This window comes from Equus caballus, chromosome 1, assembly GCF_041296265.1.
Source record: "Equus caballus isolate H_3958 breed thoroughbred chromosome 1, TB-T2T, whole genome shotgun sequence".
In the NCBI taxonomy this organism is placed as follows: Eukaryota; Metazoa; Chordata; class Mammalia; order Perissodactyla; family Equidae; genus Equus; species Equus caballus.
Window position 1 is genome coordinate 87,591,160 of NC_091684.1, and position 18,107 is coordinate 87,609,266.

Sequence of the window (18,107 nt, forward strand, 5' to 3'; positions counted from 1 at the left end):
ATTAACTCAATCTCCAGTTCTACCTCCCTCCCTGGAGGATGCGGGTGGGGCTGAAAGTTTCCAGCTCCTAACTGTGGCGTGGTCTCTCTTGTGACCCGTCCCCACCCTGAAGCTATTCAGGGGCCCCAGCCACCAGTCTTTCATTAGCATACAAAAGACACTCATCATTCTGGAGATTCCAAGGGCCTTAGTAGCTCTAGTGTCAGGAACTGGGGCCAAAGACCAAACATTAAAACAAAAGATGCTCCTAGCACCCCTATCACTTAGGAAATTACATGGCTTTTAGGAACTCTGCGTCAGAAACTCAGGGCAGAGACCAAATATATATTTCTTATTATGTCATACTTGCCCAAAGAACACAGCAAAAAAGGACCAGACCCTGTACTAGCGCGCATACAATTCTTTTGTGTCCTAATCCACTTTTTGTCAGATAAAGGCCATTATATAAGAAAAAAATACAATTAATGTTATTTATCATAGAAACTATCTGAATCAGTTAATGGACATTACCAAGAAGAAAGCACAACACAAGGCCACTCTTTCACATGACAAAGCGCAAGTCACTTCTCAAGCTGACACAGGTGGAAAGAGCAAGGCCAATATGCAATTGTGATTAGCCGAACTCTGACGAAGAATATCTATTGTTTGGCAACCTTTTACCCAGGAGCCAGTCCACTAAAGACAGAGTAGCAAGTACAAAAATCAGCACAGTGAGACAGCAGACAGAAGTGGTAGCTGGGCAGACTACCCCGTCAGTCATGTGCCAACACTGTAAGATCCAGGCTTTTCTGCCTTGTGCATGCCATGAGTGATAAGAACCTGCCTAGCCTCAGTCTAGTAAATTCAAATCCTCAAATGACTGAAGCAGACACTGGAATATAGGTTTATTTATACAATGATAAATAAAACTGTCCACATAAACCTAAATATTCTGGCCAACATGAGTAGTTTATTCTCTCCCTAGACATCAAGATACAGCAAAAACCAACTGCAATCATACCCAACTTCACTGAAATCACAAGAATTAAAAATAAAAAATCCAATCATCCAGCAATTACACTTCAAATGAGATGAAAACTTACGTCCTCGACAAAAGCCTGCACACACATGTTTATCGCAGCTTTATTTATAATTGCCTAAACTTGAAAGCAGGGTAAAACTGTTGTACATCCAGACAATGGAACATTATTTAGTGCTAAAAAGAAATGAGCTGTCAAGCCATGAAAAAGACATGGAGAAAACTTAAGTGCATATTACTAAGTGAAAAAAGCCAATCAGAAAGGCTACATATTGTATGATTCCAAGTATATGACATTCTGGAAAAGGCAAAAGTATGGAGACAGTAAAAAGATCAGTGGTTGCCAGGTCTTAGCGGGGAGGAAGGGATGAAGAGGAGGAGCACATGGGATTTTTAGGCCAGGGAAACTATTCTGTGTGATAGTGTAATAGTGGATACATGTTATCATACATTTGTCCAAACCCATAGAATGTACAACGCCAAGAGTGAACTCTAATGTAAATGATGGACTTTGGGTGATAATGATGTGTCAGCATAGGTGCACCAATTGTAACAAATGTGTCACTCTGATGGGGGATGTTGATAGTGGGAGAAGCTGTACATGTATGGGGTTGAGGGGTATATGGGAACTCTCTACTTTCTGCTCAATTTTGCTGTGAACCTAAAACTGCTCTAAAAAATAAAGTCTATTTTTTAAAAAAAATAACGATTCCATATGATCCATATATTCTACCCATCTAAACAGACTAATACAAGGAGCCACATCATAATCGGAAGATTGCTTGGTGAGCATGAAATACGAACTAGAAGAGTTCAATAAATGGAATATTGAATGGTATTTGGCAAAAACATCTAGATCCCTCTATCTCACAAGTCAGGGACCTTCACAACAGCATAGGAGTTACTTCAAGTCCACTGGCTGTAACTCCTGGATCCATCGCCACACAAGGGCTGCGCCAGGGATCCAGTTCTTTTGCCTCACCCCTGAGAAGTCCAAGACGGGCACTGCCAACATCTGCCTTGGTGAGCCTTTTGCTCCTTGCCTTCCTGGGCTGACCGACTCCTGAGATAACCAACACTTTCCTTTTTCTTAGATATATAACTACATTCAAGTCTCCCAAGGCTGAGAAATTCAGAGAATCTTCCATCCCCATTAAGTGATGTTGATAATCCGATTCATTCTAAGCACCTGCTTCAAGCCTCTAAATACCGACAACGGGTTGTAGCTGAAACAAAGTCAAGGTTTCAGTACTCCAGCAGCTGGACACATGTCACTACAAGGTTAGTCTAAAAAACCTCAGGCTCTGAAATTATGGAGTAGGTTGTTTTCAGCACTACCCTAGGAACATTCTAATGCCACCTGGACACAGCCTCTTGTTTTTGTAATCTGTACTTTGAGAATGTCCTTAAAAGATGTGCAATAACTTACAATTAAAAAAAAATTTCAGAGAAAACAAAACTGTGTACCAGAAGATCAAAAGCCATTAATACAAACAAGAAAGGGAAGTGGGGAGCATAAGAAGCATTAAAAGAGAAGAGAATAACTGAAAAAACAGCAATGAAGTATAAAACATAGGTCTGAGCTTCCTCGTAGCAAGAAAAAGAAGATGCAGTTCTCTTGACCAGTATGGTCACATGTCGCATAACGATGTTTCAGTCAATGATGGACCACAAATATGACAGTGGTCCCATAAGATTATAATGAAGCTGAAAAATTCTTATCGCCTAGTGACATCGTACTTCTCGTAACGCATTACTCACGTGTTTGTGGGGATGCTTGTGTAAACAAACCTTCAGGTCCTTCCGGAGGTACCCCAGAGGAAGGCACTGCTATTAGAGGAGATGACGGCTCCATGCATGTTACTGCCCCGAAGACCTTCCAGTGGGACAAGATGTGGAGGTAGAAGACAGTGATATTGATGATCCTGACCCTGTGTAGGCCTAGGCTAACGTGTGTGTTTGTGTCTTAGTTTTTAACAGAAAAGTGTAAAAAGTAAAAAACACTAAAAAATTTTTTAAATAGAAAAAGCTCATAGAAAAAAGATATAAAGAAAATATTTTTGTACAGTTGTACAACATGTTTGTGTTTTAAGCTAAGTGTTATTACAAAAGAGCTGAAAAGTTAGAAAATTTTAAAGTTTGTAAAGTAAAAAAGTTACAGTAAGCTAAGCGTAATTGATTATTAAAGAGAGAAAGAAATCTTTTAAAAACTTAGTGTAGCCTCAGTGTCCAGTGTTTGTAAAGTCCCAGGCCTTCACATTCACTCACCACTCACTCACTGACTCAGAGCAACTTCCAGTCCTGCAGGTTCCATTCAGGGTAAGTGCCCTACACAGGGGCACCAGTTTTTATCTTGTATACCACATTTTTACCATATATTTTCTATGTTTAGATGTGTCTTTGTGTTACAATTGCCTACAGCATTCAGGACAGCAACATGCTGCATAGGTTTGCTGCCCAGGAGCAATAGGGTATACCATAGAGCCTAGGTATGTAGTAGGCTACATCATGTAGGTTTGTGTAAGTGCACTCTGTGATGTTCGCACACAACAAATTCACCTAACACCACATCTCAGAATGTCGTTAAGTGATACATGACTGTGGTAGAAACATCTCAGTTCATTAGAACAAAACCTTTTTTCCCTGCCTCTGAGCTAACAGTAATGTGTCACAGGATCGCTTATATAAGGGGCATAGAATAAGATAATGAAGGACACATCACACCTGATAACATCTTCATAACATATTCACTGGTGTTCCACAAGCGGCTATGTCTTAACTCAAGCCTCAGTCAGAGCTCAGGATAGAAAGCTTCGTTTTGTAAACGCAGTTACACAAAGGAATAAAAACGGAACCATTCCCAAAGTGGGGCATCAGAATAGTCTAGGGAACATGTTAAAAATGAAGAGTGATGGACCACAACTCCGACTGACTAAATTAGAAGCTCTGGGTGTAGAGCCTGAGGATTTACACTTTTAACAAGGACCCCAGGCACACTGCTTTAGACTTCCCTTCCTACACAGATGTTATCTCAGCTAGGTTTCTAATTACAGTTAAATGACAGCAATTTCAAACTAAAGTCACTTAAAATAAATTTGAGAACAGCTATTCTATATGGCTAATCCTAGATATAAGGCACATGGTGATAAGGATAATGGTTTAATCTGACTATTAAAAGCACACTTTCTGGCCCTAAGGGCCATAAGTTATAGATTCTTATATTTATTACATCAATTTTCTGCCAGATAACAATGCAGTATCAAGCTCTAATAAAAATCAATATAATCTGATGATTTTCCCATAGATGGAAATTAAGTGACCTGAGAAAGGAGTACTTTTTCCAAATTCACAGTAACAACCATAACAGCAAAAACAATAATAATCTCTAACATTTAAAAAGTTCTTACTTCCTGTCAAGCACAATTCTAAGTGCTTTCTATATATAAATTCACTGAATCCTCATAACAACCCTTTGAGGTAGAGGGCCACCCACTTTGACACAATTGTGGGCTACAGAAATACCACTAACTTGCAGGAGCAAGAATTCTCTCTCAGGAAGCAACCCCACACCTGTTCAAAGCCTCAAACAAGTACACACCCAAATACCAAATTTTTTGCACCATAAAGTATGGAAGAGATGACTGGGGGCCTAAAACACTTTAAGTTAAAAATTACCAAAGGGCTATTTCTCCTATAATAAAATCTGCAACAAATTTTAAGCAGAGCTATATCCCAGTAATAAATAAGATAAAAATGCATCTTGAAATAATAACGCATTACCTACTTAATTGCACTTTTTACAATTTTTCACCTGACTACTATCACACGTCTGTCAAAGACAGTGATTGTGGTTTTCACATCACGTTGAAATGTTCTTCCAGACAACAGTCAGTTGGTAGGTGTAGCTGTTTCTTGCATCTACTCCCAGAACATGAAAACATATTACGTTAGGAGGACAAAAACACGATTCATCTGAAAGCTGGACCAAACTGCTCAAAAAAGAGCACTGTTATACACACTCCATGCAGAGATCTGCTACCAGAGAATTCTCAATGTAGCAGTATTTCGATAAAGGCTATAAAAAAAGAACATTAAAAACTCTGGAATAGGGGCCGGCCCCATGGCCAAGTGGTTAAGTTCACACGCTCCACTTTGGTGGCCCAGGGTTTCGCTGGTTCAGCTCCTGGGCACGGACATGGCACCACTCATCAGGCCATGCTGAGGCACCATCCCATATGCCACAACTAGAAGGACCCACAACTAAAATATACAACTATGTACTGGGGAGATTTGGGGAGAGAAAGGAAAACCAAAATCTTTAAAGAAAAAAAAAATGAATGTAAAGATCAGATACAGATTTTCTTTATACGGGATACCAAGAAACTCATATCTAAAATTAATCAAGAAAAAAGCTAGTGCAGAATTTTGAAGGCAAAAACAGTAGAATAAAAGACCTAGGATTCTGAAGGATCATATGATTACCCATTTTTAAGAATGGACTCACTCCACCTTGGGACTAATCTTCAAGGACAATAAGCCAAGAGGTTAATTAAGACAAAGTTTTTCAATAATTTAGCTTATTTATTGGTTTAAAAGAAGTCTACTCACCAATACGACAAGATGAACAAACTTTAAGTTTAAAATATATATACTATTTTGTATGAAAATGTATTTACTTTTTAGAGATGCACAGTAAAGTACTTAGGGATGAAATGCCACTATCTATATTATTTAATTCAAAATGCTTAGGCATGGGGCTGACCCCATGGCCAAGTTGTTAAGTTCGCGTGCTCTGCTGCAGGTGGCCCAGCATTTCGTTGGTTCGAATCCTGGGCATGGACATGGCACTGATCATCAAACCACGCTGAGGCAGCGTCCCACATGCCACAACTAGAAGGACCCACAACAAAGAATATACAACTATGTACTGGGGGGCTTTAGGGAGAAAAAGGAAAAAAATAAAATCTTAAAAATAAATAAATAAATAAAATGCTTAGGCAAAAAATAAAAGAAATGAAGCAAATATGGCAATATATTAATAACTGCTAAGTTGACATAACAAGTATATACAGGTGTTCCCCATACTATTCTCTCTACTTTTCTGTACATTTGAAACTTTTTATAATAAATACAGAAAAATACACATAACCTTAAATCTACTCTACTTCCAGGAATTAATCCTACAAATACAGCTCTGTCCACTAAAAAAGGCCTAGAAACAACGACCAACCTAGCAGCAATGGGTACCCCTAGAGCTCAGACTGTGGCCTCCAAACACTATTTGCCACTAAAAAGAGAAATCAAGCTCTTGGAGAAACGGCTGATGGTGATGTGGGGTGAGAAATGTGTAAGAGGAACCTTGCATATTTGATAGCTTCCTTATCATATCAGAAAGGAAGCTATCAAAAACCATTGGGTCACATCAAAAGTACTCAGGAGACAATCTGAAGGGATTCCTACGGGCCAAAGATGGGACAATCAATAATCAATAAGAATGATAACAGCAATAGACTCAAACATGTCAAACATTTAAACCCATGACTTTATAAAGATCTCTTTTAAGTTCATTGGTCTTCTAGTGAATCGACTCATTATTATGAAAACTGATAAATAAAAGAAAAGAATCAAACATTTATCCTGACTTTTAATCACCCAATTATTTTGGAAAGCAAGTAATTAACACAGGGAAGTTTTCCATGAAATAAGTTGTCCAGCTACTATCTCACCCATCAGAAGACTGATAAAAGAAAGAAAATTATTGGAATTTTACCACTTTACAACCCCAAATGAAATACTGGATGTAAGCAATATTCATCAATAGCTGCTAACATCACAAATAGTCATGACCAGACATTACGTGCTTCCTGATTGAAATACACATCACCTATAAAGTACTTGTACAAAAAAAAAGTCAAACCTGAATCTGATCAAGGTTATATATAACTATCAATACACAGGAAATGTAGAGGACAGAAAAACATGTTACTGACATCATGGGAATGTCAGAAAAATCTAGAATGTGGAAAATTTTACAAGACAAATACCACATACTTTTTAACAAATAGATTGCAATGAAGGAAAAAAAGGAATGTGGGGGATCAATTCAAGAAATCTCATATCCAACCAACAGGAGTGCCAGAAAGAAAAAGCAGGTAAACAGAAGGGTAAAAATTATCAAAGACATCTTAGAAGAACATTTCTCGTAACTGAAGAGATACATGTGACCTCAGATTGAACAGGCTTAACTGAGAAAACACCGAAGGCAATCAGCGAAAAAAACACCCACAGCTACACCCAGCTGCTTTTCACCATGAGCCCTTCTGTACTATATTTTTACCATGTTCGTGTATTATTTTAATATTAAAAAAAAGAAAAAGAAAACACAGCAGCAAGGCTTCAAGAATGTCCCAGAAGATTAATTAGCACTATTACTAAATGAAACTATAAGAAAATCTTGCGATGTATGATTTTAACAACATCATCTAAGACCTAAGCAAAAATCTCCTTTCAACATGGAAAATTACAATAGTTTTCTAAAAACCAAGAAAAAAATGAATCTGACAGAAGTCTTGTGGTGGGCATCAGAGATATGCATGGTGGGCTCAGATCTGTTAAGAGTTCCAAGTCAGAAGGTGGAATTCAAATCCAGCCATTTGTGACAACATGCATGGACCTTGAGGGTATTATGCTAAGTGAAATAAGTCAGAGGGTGAAAAGTCAAATACCTATGATCTCACTCATAAGTAGAAGGTAAAAACAACAACAAAGAAACACATAGCAACGGAGATTGGATTGGCGGTTACCAGAGGGGAAATGGGGAGGGCGGAGGGTGAAAGGGTGCATGGCACAAGTGTGCAGGGATGGACGGTAATTAGACTTTGGGTGGTGAACATGATGCAATCTGCACAGAAATAGAAATAGAAATAGAACGACATACACCTGAAATTTATATAATGTCATAAACCAACGTGACCGTAATAAAAAAAAAAAAGAAGTTGGAATTTGGTGACAGGAAATTGATATGCAGGTTGGTAAGAATATGTGAAGAATGGAGAAAAATATTAGAGACCAAAAGCAGACTTCTCACTTTTCTCATGAAAAGTCAATTATGAGCCCTTGTTCCTTGAATAAATTCAAATTGCCAATATTTCCATTTCAATAGGTTACAGTGCATTTCAGTGGCTATTCAGGATCAATAACTTGAGTGTAGAACATAATATATCTCCATAATATTCTAGAAGAAATATATTTCAACCATTTTTTTAAAAATTAACATTAATATAATAGTAACATTGTTAGTATGGGATAAATGGAACCCAAAATACTGTAGGACGATTTAATTTAGTCACTGCATACAGGCAGGCAATAATATCATATTAGAAAATAATTACTAAGGGCAAAGCACCAAGAAGACAACCACCCAACAGGACCTATAAATACAGTATATACACATATTGATATGAGGCAACTCCAAGTATACAGACATGAGAATAACCATGTCATGAATATATAATTTCTAAGGATACAAATGCATATTAACAAAAAGGTCTAGGGGCCAGCCCTATGGCATAGCAGTTCAGTTTAGTGCACTCCACTTCGGTGGCCTGGGTTTGGGAGTTTGGATCCCAGGAGCAGACCTACACTACTTGTCAGCCATGCTGTGGTGGTGACCTACATATAAAATAGAGGATTGGCACAGATGTTAGCTCAGGGCTAATCTTCCTCAGCTGAAAAAAAATAAAAAGGTCTACTTATAACATTTCATTAAATTAGTCATATAACCCTATTCTAAATACAGGATATAAACTAGTACATTAATTTAGAAAGAGTGCTTCCTTACCCCACATTTCATGAAACAATTCTAATCAGACTCTCCAAATGCATTTATGACACCAGTGTCTGGCTATCTCACTAGAGACCTCACACAGTTATGCAGGATATGTGTGTTAGTTTCCTATTGCTGCTATAAAACAATACACATTTGTTATCTCACAGTTCTGGAGGTCAGAGGTCTGAAGAGGGTCTCACGGGACTAAAATCAAGGTGCTGCAGACCTGGGTTCCCTTCCAGAGGCTCTAGAGGAGAATCTGTTTCCCTGCCTTTTCCAGCTTCTAGAGGCTGCACGTGATCCTTGGCTGGTGACCTTCCATCTTCAAAGCCCACCAACAATAGCCAGTAGAAACTTTCTCACATCACATCACTCTGACGTGGTTCTTCTCCTGCCTCCTGACTCCACTTCTAATGATCCTGTGCTTACGCTGAGACTGCCTGGATAATCTCCCTATCTTAAAGTCAGCTGAGTAGCAACTTGAATTCTCCTCTGCCATGTCACCTAACATGATGCCCCGAGGTGGGGAGGAGGGGGCATTATTCTCACCACCTCAGCACATCTTCTTTACTTCCATCTAAACAGTTTTAAGACATAACTTTTATTTAAATCTATGTATGATGCTACCTCAAGAAATTAAATTTCCAACCACATGTAGACATTTGTAAAACATTAGGACTGTTGCATTTCTTTTTAAAGCACTTTTGTAAATGTTTATCTACAACAATAACAATAGCTGACCCCATGCACCAGTAACTGGTCTAAGTGCTTTAAGCATCTTAACTCAGTTGTCATAATGGTCCTATAACAACATCCAGTGAAGTAACCCCGGGAGCAATTATTAAATCCACGCTCAATTTCTCTCCCTCTTTGTACCAATTTCGTCAGATGACCTCTAAAAGAAATCCAAAAGCAGCATCCATTGAGGTAAAGTAATGGAGAGAACGCCCCAAACAATGAGATAATTAATAAGGAGTAAATACATAGTCACTCCCTCCTTGCAGAATTATAATTTTCAAGAAAAAGAAATTTGCCTACTAATATATGTATGAAGGAAGTATCAAACTCACAGGAAATTTAATAAACGAAAATATGTACCACTTCATATTCGCTAAACTACCATTAAACAGCTTCCATCTGTATTATCACATTTGTGATGCACCACTCTGATCCGCCTTCAGGAACTGGCACTTATTGCCCCCAGCTGCTGCTATATAGGATTTTGGCAGTTAGCCTTCAACTGTGGGCCCTCTTTTAGAATTGTCTTCACTGAAAAAATCACCCTGCCCAAGGGCACACCCCCTTCCTAGGGCAACAGAAACCCAATGATAGATCATCACAGAGGTATGAATGCCCAGCCCCCCGTCTCAACTAGGAAAGACTCTGAAGGAATAACCAATCTTCACAGTGCCTCATGGGGTCAGCTGAAACCTTTGCTTAGACAACATCACAGCCTAACATCTCCCTCACCAAGCCGTTCTCACTGTTAGCCTGATCTCCAAGGTGGTACCCTTGGGCTGAGCTGGCTGTGAGTTTCCGGGTCTGGATAACCCCCATGCACTCTAGTTCATGGAACCACCCAATCCTGCTCCCTTTCCTTCCCTTCCATTACTGTTAATCCCAAGAGTACTCCCTAATAAACTTTCTGAACACTAAACTTCACAAATGTGAATCTCCATCTCAGGCTGCTTCCCAAAGCACTGGTTGGTGTATTGGAAATTTCCAAATATTTGACACTGATCCACTACTTCCAGACAGTGATTTGGCAATTTATATCAAGAAGCTTAAAATAGTCATATTCTTGAGAAGCAATAGGGCAGAAAAGAGCATGGGCCCTGATGCATAGATTCAAATCCCAGCTCTGCTACACGAAAGCTTTGAGACCTGAGTCCTGGTCACCTCATCCATAAGAATGGGACTAATAACATCTATATTGTAGAGTTGTTGTTATCACACAGTGACTACTTAATTAGCAATTAAGGTTGCTAATCAGCTGACTTTAAGATTAAACGTTACTTTCTCTTCCCATTTACCAATTAATCCCAGTCAAACAAGGGGAAAAAAAAACCCTCTCCATATGAAGTATCTGTTTAAAGACTTCCAGGGTAAACCTTAGGTCCAAGAAGGCAGAGTCCCTATCTACCTGGTACAGTGGTTCTCAAACCTTAGTGAGCACCAGAATCCCCTGGAGGGCTTCTTTTTCTTCTTGCTGAGGAAGATTCTCCCTGAGCTAACATCTGTTGCCAGTCTTCCTCTTTTTGTATGTGAGCTGCTGCCGCAGCATGGCTACTGACAGACAAGTGGTGTAGGAACTGAGCCTGGGCCACTAAAGTGGAGCACGCCGAACTTAACCACTAGGCTGGCCCTGGAGGGCTTCCTAAAACACAGATTGTTGGGCTACACCTGCAGAGTTTCTGATTCAGCAGTTCTGGGGTGAGGCCCAAGAATTTGCATTTCTAACAAGCAACCAAGTGATACTGATACTAGTCAGGGACCACACTTTGAGACCCTCTTGTCTAAGTTTATCACTGAATCCCCTTGTACCAATTCAGCCTAGTTCCTAATATACAGAAGATTCTTAAATATTTGTTGATTGATGAAGACATAAAAAGAAGTCTACTACACTATTATGTATAAAAGTAAAAAACTAGAAAATAATGTCTAAAAATGGGGACTAATTAAACTATGTACTATACTAAATGTAACCGTTAAGAAATACAAGTAAAACCATCAACAAAATGAAAAGGCAACCTAATGAATGGCAGAAAATATCTGCAAATCATATATCTGATAAGGGGTTAAAATCCAAAATATATAAAGAACTCATGCAGCTCAATAGCAAAAAGCAAATAATCTGATTAAAAAATGAGCAGAAGAGCTGAATAAACATTTTTCCAAAGAAGACATACAGATGGTCAACAGGTACATGAAAAGGTGCTCAATACAAGTCATCATCATGGAAATGCAAATCAAAACCACAAGGGGGGGCTGGCCCCGTGGCCAAGTGGTTAAGTTCGCACTCTCTGTTGCAGACGGCCCAGTGTTTCATTGGTTCGAATCCTGGGTGTGGACATGGCACTGCTCATCAAACCACACTGAGGCAGCATCCCACATGCCACAACTAGAAGGACCCACAAAGAAGAATATACAACTATGTACTGGGGGGCTTTGGGGGGAAAAAGGAAAAAAATAAAAATAAAAAAATAAATAATAAAAAAACCACAAGGAGCTACCACCTCACATCTGTTAGAACAGCTATTATCAAAAAGACAAGAAATACCAAGTGTGGGCGAGGAGGGGGAGAAAAAGGACCCTTGTGCACTGTTGGTAGGAATGTAAACTGGAGCAGACACCATGGAAAACAGTATGGAGGTTCCTCAAAAAATTAAAAATAGGACTACCATAGAATCCAGAATTCCACTTCTGGGTATTTATCTCAAGGAAACAAAAACACTAACTTGAAAAGATATCTGCACTCCCTTGTTCATTGCAGCATTATTTACAACAGCCAAGACGTGGAAGCAACCTAAGTGTCCATCAATGGGCAAAAGGATAAAGAAAATGTGGTGTATATATATACACACACATACATATATATATATACACACACACACACAATGTAATATTATTTAGCCATAAAAGGGAAGGAAATCTTGCCATTTGCGACAACATGGATGGACCTCGAGGGGAGTATGCTACATGAAATAAGCCAGAAAGAGAGAGACAAATACCATATGATCTTGCTTATGTACGGAATCTAAAAAAAAATAAGAAGTTATAGACACAGAGAACAGATCGGTGGTTTCCAGAGGCAGACAGTGGAAGGTGAGGAAAATGGGTGAAGGGAGTCAAAAGGTACAAAGTTCCAGCTATAAAATAACTAAGTCCTGGGGATGCAATGTATAGCACAGTGACTACAGTTAATAGTACTGTGTTGTATATTTTAAAGTATACTTTCAATATACAAGTATATAATATACAAAAATATACAAGTATACTTGTAACTTTGAAAGTAGCTAAGAGAATAGATCTTAAAAGTTCTCATCAAATATGATACAAATATCAAATCATTATGTTGTACACCTGAAACTAATATAATGTTAAATGTCAATTATATCTCAATAAAAAAAAGGAATACCAGGAAAATAATGCTGTAGAAACACAGATAAATACCAAAAGTGAACAGAACACAAAATCATATTTATATCAATTTAAACTACATTAAATACAAATTAAAGAATTAATGACAAAAGAAATTTCAAAAAGTCACTTAGTTTTTGAGTTTAGGAGTATGAGAATTCAAGATTTTTTGTTATTGTTTAAAGTTTACTCAGGAGATATCTTAAGGTTGAATTAATATAAAAAGCAACACTAAATAATTTGATAAGTGTATAATTAAATAAAACCATAGATACCATAGGATATTGTCACCCAAATAAAACAACTGCAAATAGGTAGCACCTATAAATTGGTTGTTAGTTTCTTCAAAATTGGTTATAAAGCACTACTGAGAAGTCTACACGGAAAAAATTACAAATAAATACATATACATACACACATAAAATCATAAATTACCTGCCACTGGAGGGACATCACCGAAGAAACGCACTGTCGCATGTTCTCCATTAACTTCAACTCTTCGACCAATGACATCTGACGTCAAAGCGTCATTCATTATAATGTACCAGAATCCAAAAGATGAGGAGATCTAGGAAGAAAATGACACCAGTGATAAGAACTTAATAAATTTTCTTTTTGAGGAAGATTAGCCTGGAGCTAACCTCTTTTTCTTGAGGAAGACTGGCCCTGAGCTAACATCGTTGTCCATCTTCCTCTGCTTTATATGTGGGACGCCTGCCACAGCATGGTTTGACAAGCGGTGCATAGGTCCAAACCTGGGATCCGAACCAGCGAACCCCGGGTCACTGAAGCACAATGTGTGAACTTAACCACTGTACTACCAGGCCAGTCCCACTTAACAAAATTCTTCAGAAAAATTTCTTTTATCTTCATGTAGATATTTATGAGGTCAACGCTCCTGACCAATTTAGTTTTCATATTTTGGTGAAGAGAAGAACCTAATAGGTTTAAGTATCATACTTCCATAATTTGATTTTACTTACCGTCTAACTATATTTTGATAATCGAATCTATTTTAAAATCTTGTTTAACTCCAGTTAGCTCACATCACATGACTTGTCTGTTCTCTCACTTACTGGAAGGGGTGGGAAGGAAAGGAGAATAGAGAAAGAACAGAGAGATTAAAAGAACCTTAAGGGCCAGCCCGGTGGCGCAGCAGTTAAGTGCGCACGTTCTGCTTCGGTGGCCCGAAGTTCGCCAGGTTCGGACCCCAGGAGCAGACATGGCACCGCTTGGCAAGCCATGCTGTGGTAGGCGTCTCACATATAAAGTAGAGGAAGATGGGCATGGATGTTACCTCAGGGCCAGTCTTCCTCAGCAAAAAAAGGAGGATTGGCAGCAGATGTTAGCTCAGGGCTAATCTTCCTCAAATAAATAAATAAATAAATAAAAGAACCTTAAGAGATATGCCAACCACATGCAATGTATGGACTTTATTTGGATCCTAATTTTTAAAAACTGTAAATAATTTTAAAAATAAAGAAATTATGAGAAAATTGAAACTTGAACACTGACTAGATATTTGATATTTAAGAATAACTGTTTCCAATAAGGCTAATAAAAAGCCTATTTAGAGGCTAGCCCTGTGGCTGAGTGGTTAAGTTCGTGCGCTCTGCTTCGGCGGTCAGTGGTCTCACCGGTTCAGATCCTGGGCGCGGACATGGCACCGCTCATCAAGCCATGCTGAGGCGGCATCCCACATGCCACCACTAGAAGGACCCACAACTAAAAATACACAACTACGTACTGGGGGGCTTTGGGAGAAAAAGGAAAAATAAAATCTTTAAAAGAAATTTTTTTTTTAAAGCCTATTTATTTTGGGGCTGGCCCCGTGGCCGAGTGGTTAAGTTCATGCGCTCCGCTGCAGGCGGCACAGTATTTTGTTGGTTCGAATCCTGGGCACGGACATGGCACTGCTCATCAAACCACGCTGAGGCAGCGTCCCACATGCCACAACTGGAAGGACCCACAACGAAGAATATACAACTATGTACCGGGGGCGCTTTGGGGAGAAAAAGGAAAAAATAAAATCTTAAAAAAACAAATAAATAAATAAAATAAAAAGCCTATTTATTTTGGAAAAAAAGAATAATTGTTAAATTTTTAGCTGCGATAATGTTATAATAGTTATGATTTTTTTTAAAAGACTATCTTTTAGAAATACACATTAAAATATTTACAGATTTTAAAAAGTTGTATTTTAGATATTTCATGCCAGTGGCAGTATAGACAATACATTGAAAAGAAGTAAGAAGCAAAGTGGCCACTTAGAGAAATCTTGCTGTAATTCAGGTGAAAACAATGAGAGCCTGGGCCAAGGCATTGACCTCCATCCACTCATTCAACACACACTAAGCACCGACTAATGCTAACCACTGTGCTGGACCTTACATTGTTGTAAACCACACGTGGGATTTCTGCTTCAGAAGCTTACAGTTTAGTGGCAGCTGGATCTGAGAGAAGGGTATAGATTGTACATAAAATTAAGAGCTAGAATCAACAGGGTTTGGTGATTAATTGGATAGAAATGATAAAAACAGAAGACTAGGAAGACTGGCAATATTTTTTCTTGGGTAAATGGTGGTGCCACACACCAAAATGACTAATACAAGGGGAGGCTTACGTTTGGGAGGGAAGACAGTGAGTTTGAGGTCATGATGGACGTGGGTCTCTAGTTCAAAAGACATTTTGCATTCGAAATGTGTATTTGAGAGTCATCAGCACAATTTATAACTGATGCCACGAAAGCAGATAAGATCAAAAGTGTATTAGGTGGAAAGAAAAGAGGATCGATGACAGAACCCTGGAGAAATATAACATTTAAAACGGAGAGGGATGAAACTCCCAAGAAGAAGTCAGGGGAGGAAAAGCCAGAAAGGATAAAACAAAACCAGACTGCTGGCGTCTTGGAATCCAAGGACAGTAGGAATAACGGAGCAACAGTACCAGAGGCTGCAGAGAGCTCCTGTGAGACTAGGGTTTAAAAACTTTGTGTACCAATCAACATACATAAATCAGTAGCATTTCTATACACTAACAATGAACTAACAGAAAAAGATCTCAAGAACACAATCCCATTCACGATCGCAAGAAAAAGAATAAAATACCTTGGGATAAATTTAACCAAGGAAGTGAAAGATCTATACAATGAAAACTACAAAACTTTCTTGAAAGAAATTGATGACGACGTAAAGAGATGGAAAGACATTCCATGCACATGGATTGGAAGAATAAACATAGTTAAAATGTCCATACTACCTAAAGCAATCTACAGGTTCAACACTATCCCAATCGGAATCCCAAGGACATTCTTTACAGAAATTGAACAAAGAATCCTAAAATTCATATGGGGCAACAAAAGACCCCGAATTGCTAAAGCAATCCTGAGAAAGAAGAACAAAGCTGGAGGCATCACAATCCCTGACTTCAAAACATACTACAAAGCTACAGTAATCAAAACAGTATGGTACTGGTACAGAAACAGGTGCACAGATCAATGGAACAGAACTGAAAGCCCAGAAATAAAACCACACATCTATGGACAGCTAATCTTTGACAAAGGAGCTGAGGGCCTACAATGGAGGAAAGAAAATCTCTTCAACAAATGGTGCTGGGAAAACTGGACAGTCACATGTAAAAGAATGAAAATCGACCATTCTTTTTCACCATTCACTAAAATAAACTCAAAATGGATGAAAGACCTAAAGATTAGGCCTGAAACAATAAGTCTTCTAGAAGAGAATATAGGCAGTACACTCTTTGACATCACCTTCAAAAGAATCTTTTCGGACACCATAACCCCTCAAATGAGGGAAACAATAAAAAGAATAAACAAATGGGACTTCATCAGACTAAAGAGCTTCTTCAAGGCAAGGGAAAACAGGATTGAAACAAGAAAACAGCCCACTAATTGGGAAAAAATATTTACAAGTTATTTATCCGACAAAGGGTTAATCTCCATAATATATAAAGAACTCACACAACTCAACAACGAAAAATCAAACAACCCAATCACAAAATGGGCAGGGGACATGAATAGACATTTCTCCAAAGAAGATATACGGATGGCCAATAGACACATGAAAAGATGCTCATCATCACTAATCATCAGGGAAATGCAAACCAAAAACTACACTAAGATATCACCTTACACCTGTTAGAATGCCAAAAATATCCAAAACCAAGAGTGACAAATGTTGGAGAGGCTGTGGAGAAAAAGGAACCCTCACACACTATTGGTGGGAATGCAAACTGGTGCAGCCACTATGGAAAACAGTATGGAGATTCCTCAAAAAGTTAAAAATAGAAATACCTATGACCCAGCCATCCCACTACTGGGTATCTATCCTAAGAACCTGAAACCAGCAATTCCAAAAGTCCCATGCACCCCTATGTTCATCGCAGCATTATTCACAATAGCCAAGTCATGGAACCAACCTAAGTGCCCAGCAACTGATGATGGGATAAAGAAGAAATGGTATATATATATATATATATATATATATATATACAATGGAATACTACTCAGCCATAAAAAAGGACAAAGTCGTCCCATTCACAACAACATGGATAGACCATGAGGGTATTATGTTGAGTGAAATAAGCCAGACAGAGAAAGACGAACTCTGTATGACTCCACTCATAGGTGGTAGTTAACATATAGACAAAGAGAACTGATCGGTGGTTACCAGGGGAAAGGGGGGGTGGGGGGAGGGCACTAGGGGTGAAGTGGTGTACCCACAACATGACTAATAATGATGTACAACTGTAATTTCACAAGGTTGTTAACTATCATAATCTTAAAAAAAAACAAAACTTTGTGTTCCTTCTGCTAGCACAGTATGGTTTACCGCCATACCCGCATCTTTGTCTAAATGTAACTTAGTTTCCATTATAAAAAGTTATCAATGTTACAGTGCAAAGATTTTTGAAATGACCACAAGTTACAGAACTACTGAACAAAGTTCTATTTTAATAATATTACCATATAACGTGTATAAAATAAGAAAACTGTGTACTGCTAATCATACCTTCTTGGGTTAAAATCACATTCTTGATTACTCGTAAGTTCTACTAACACGTGGATGGCTGAGGTCTCTAGTATTATTACTTCTCCACCTT

At 38.4% G+C, this 18,107-nt stretch overlaps 1 protein-coding gene across 4 annotated transcripts in view; it reads right to left on the reverse strand.

Moving 5' to 3' along the window:
• TBCE (tubulin folding cofactor E) overlaps positions 1 to 18,107 on the reverse strand; it is a 67,969-nt gene that overhangs the window by 38,937 nt on the left and 10,925 nt on the right. For all 4 annotated transcript variants that reach the window (XM_014733449.3, XM_070260699.1, XM_070260653.1 and 1 more), the window contains 1 exon segment: positions 13,422 to 13,554. In XM_014733449.3, the coding sequence (XP_014588935.1) occupies positions 13,422 to 13,521 (100 nt within the window). In that variant the 5' untranslated portion in view covers positions 13,522 to 13,554.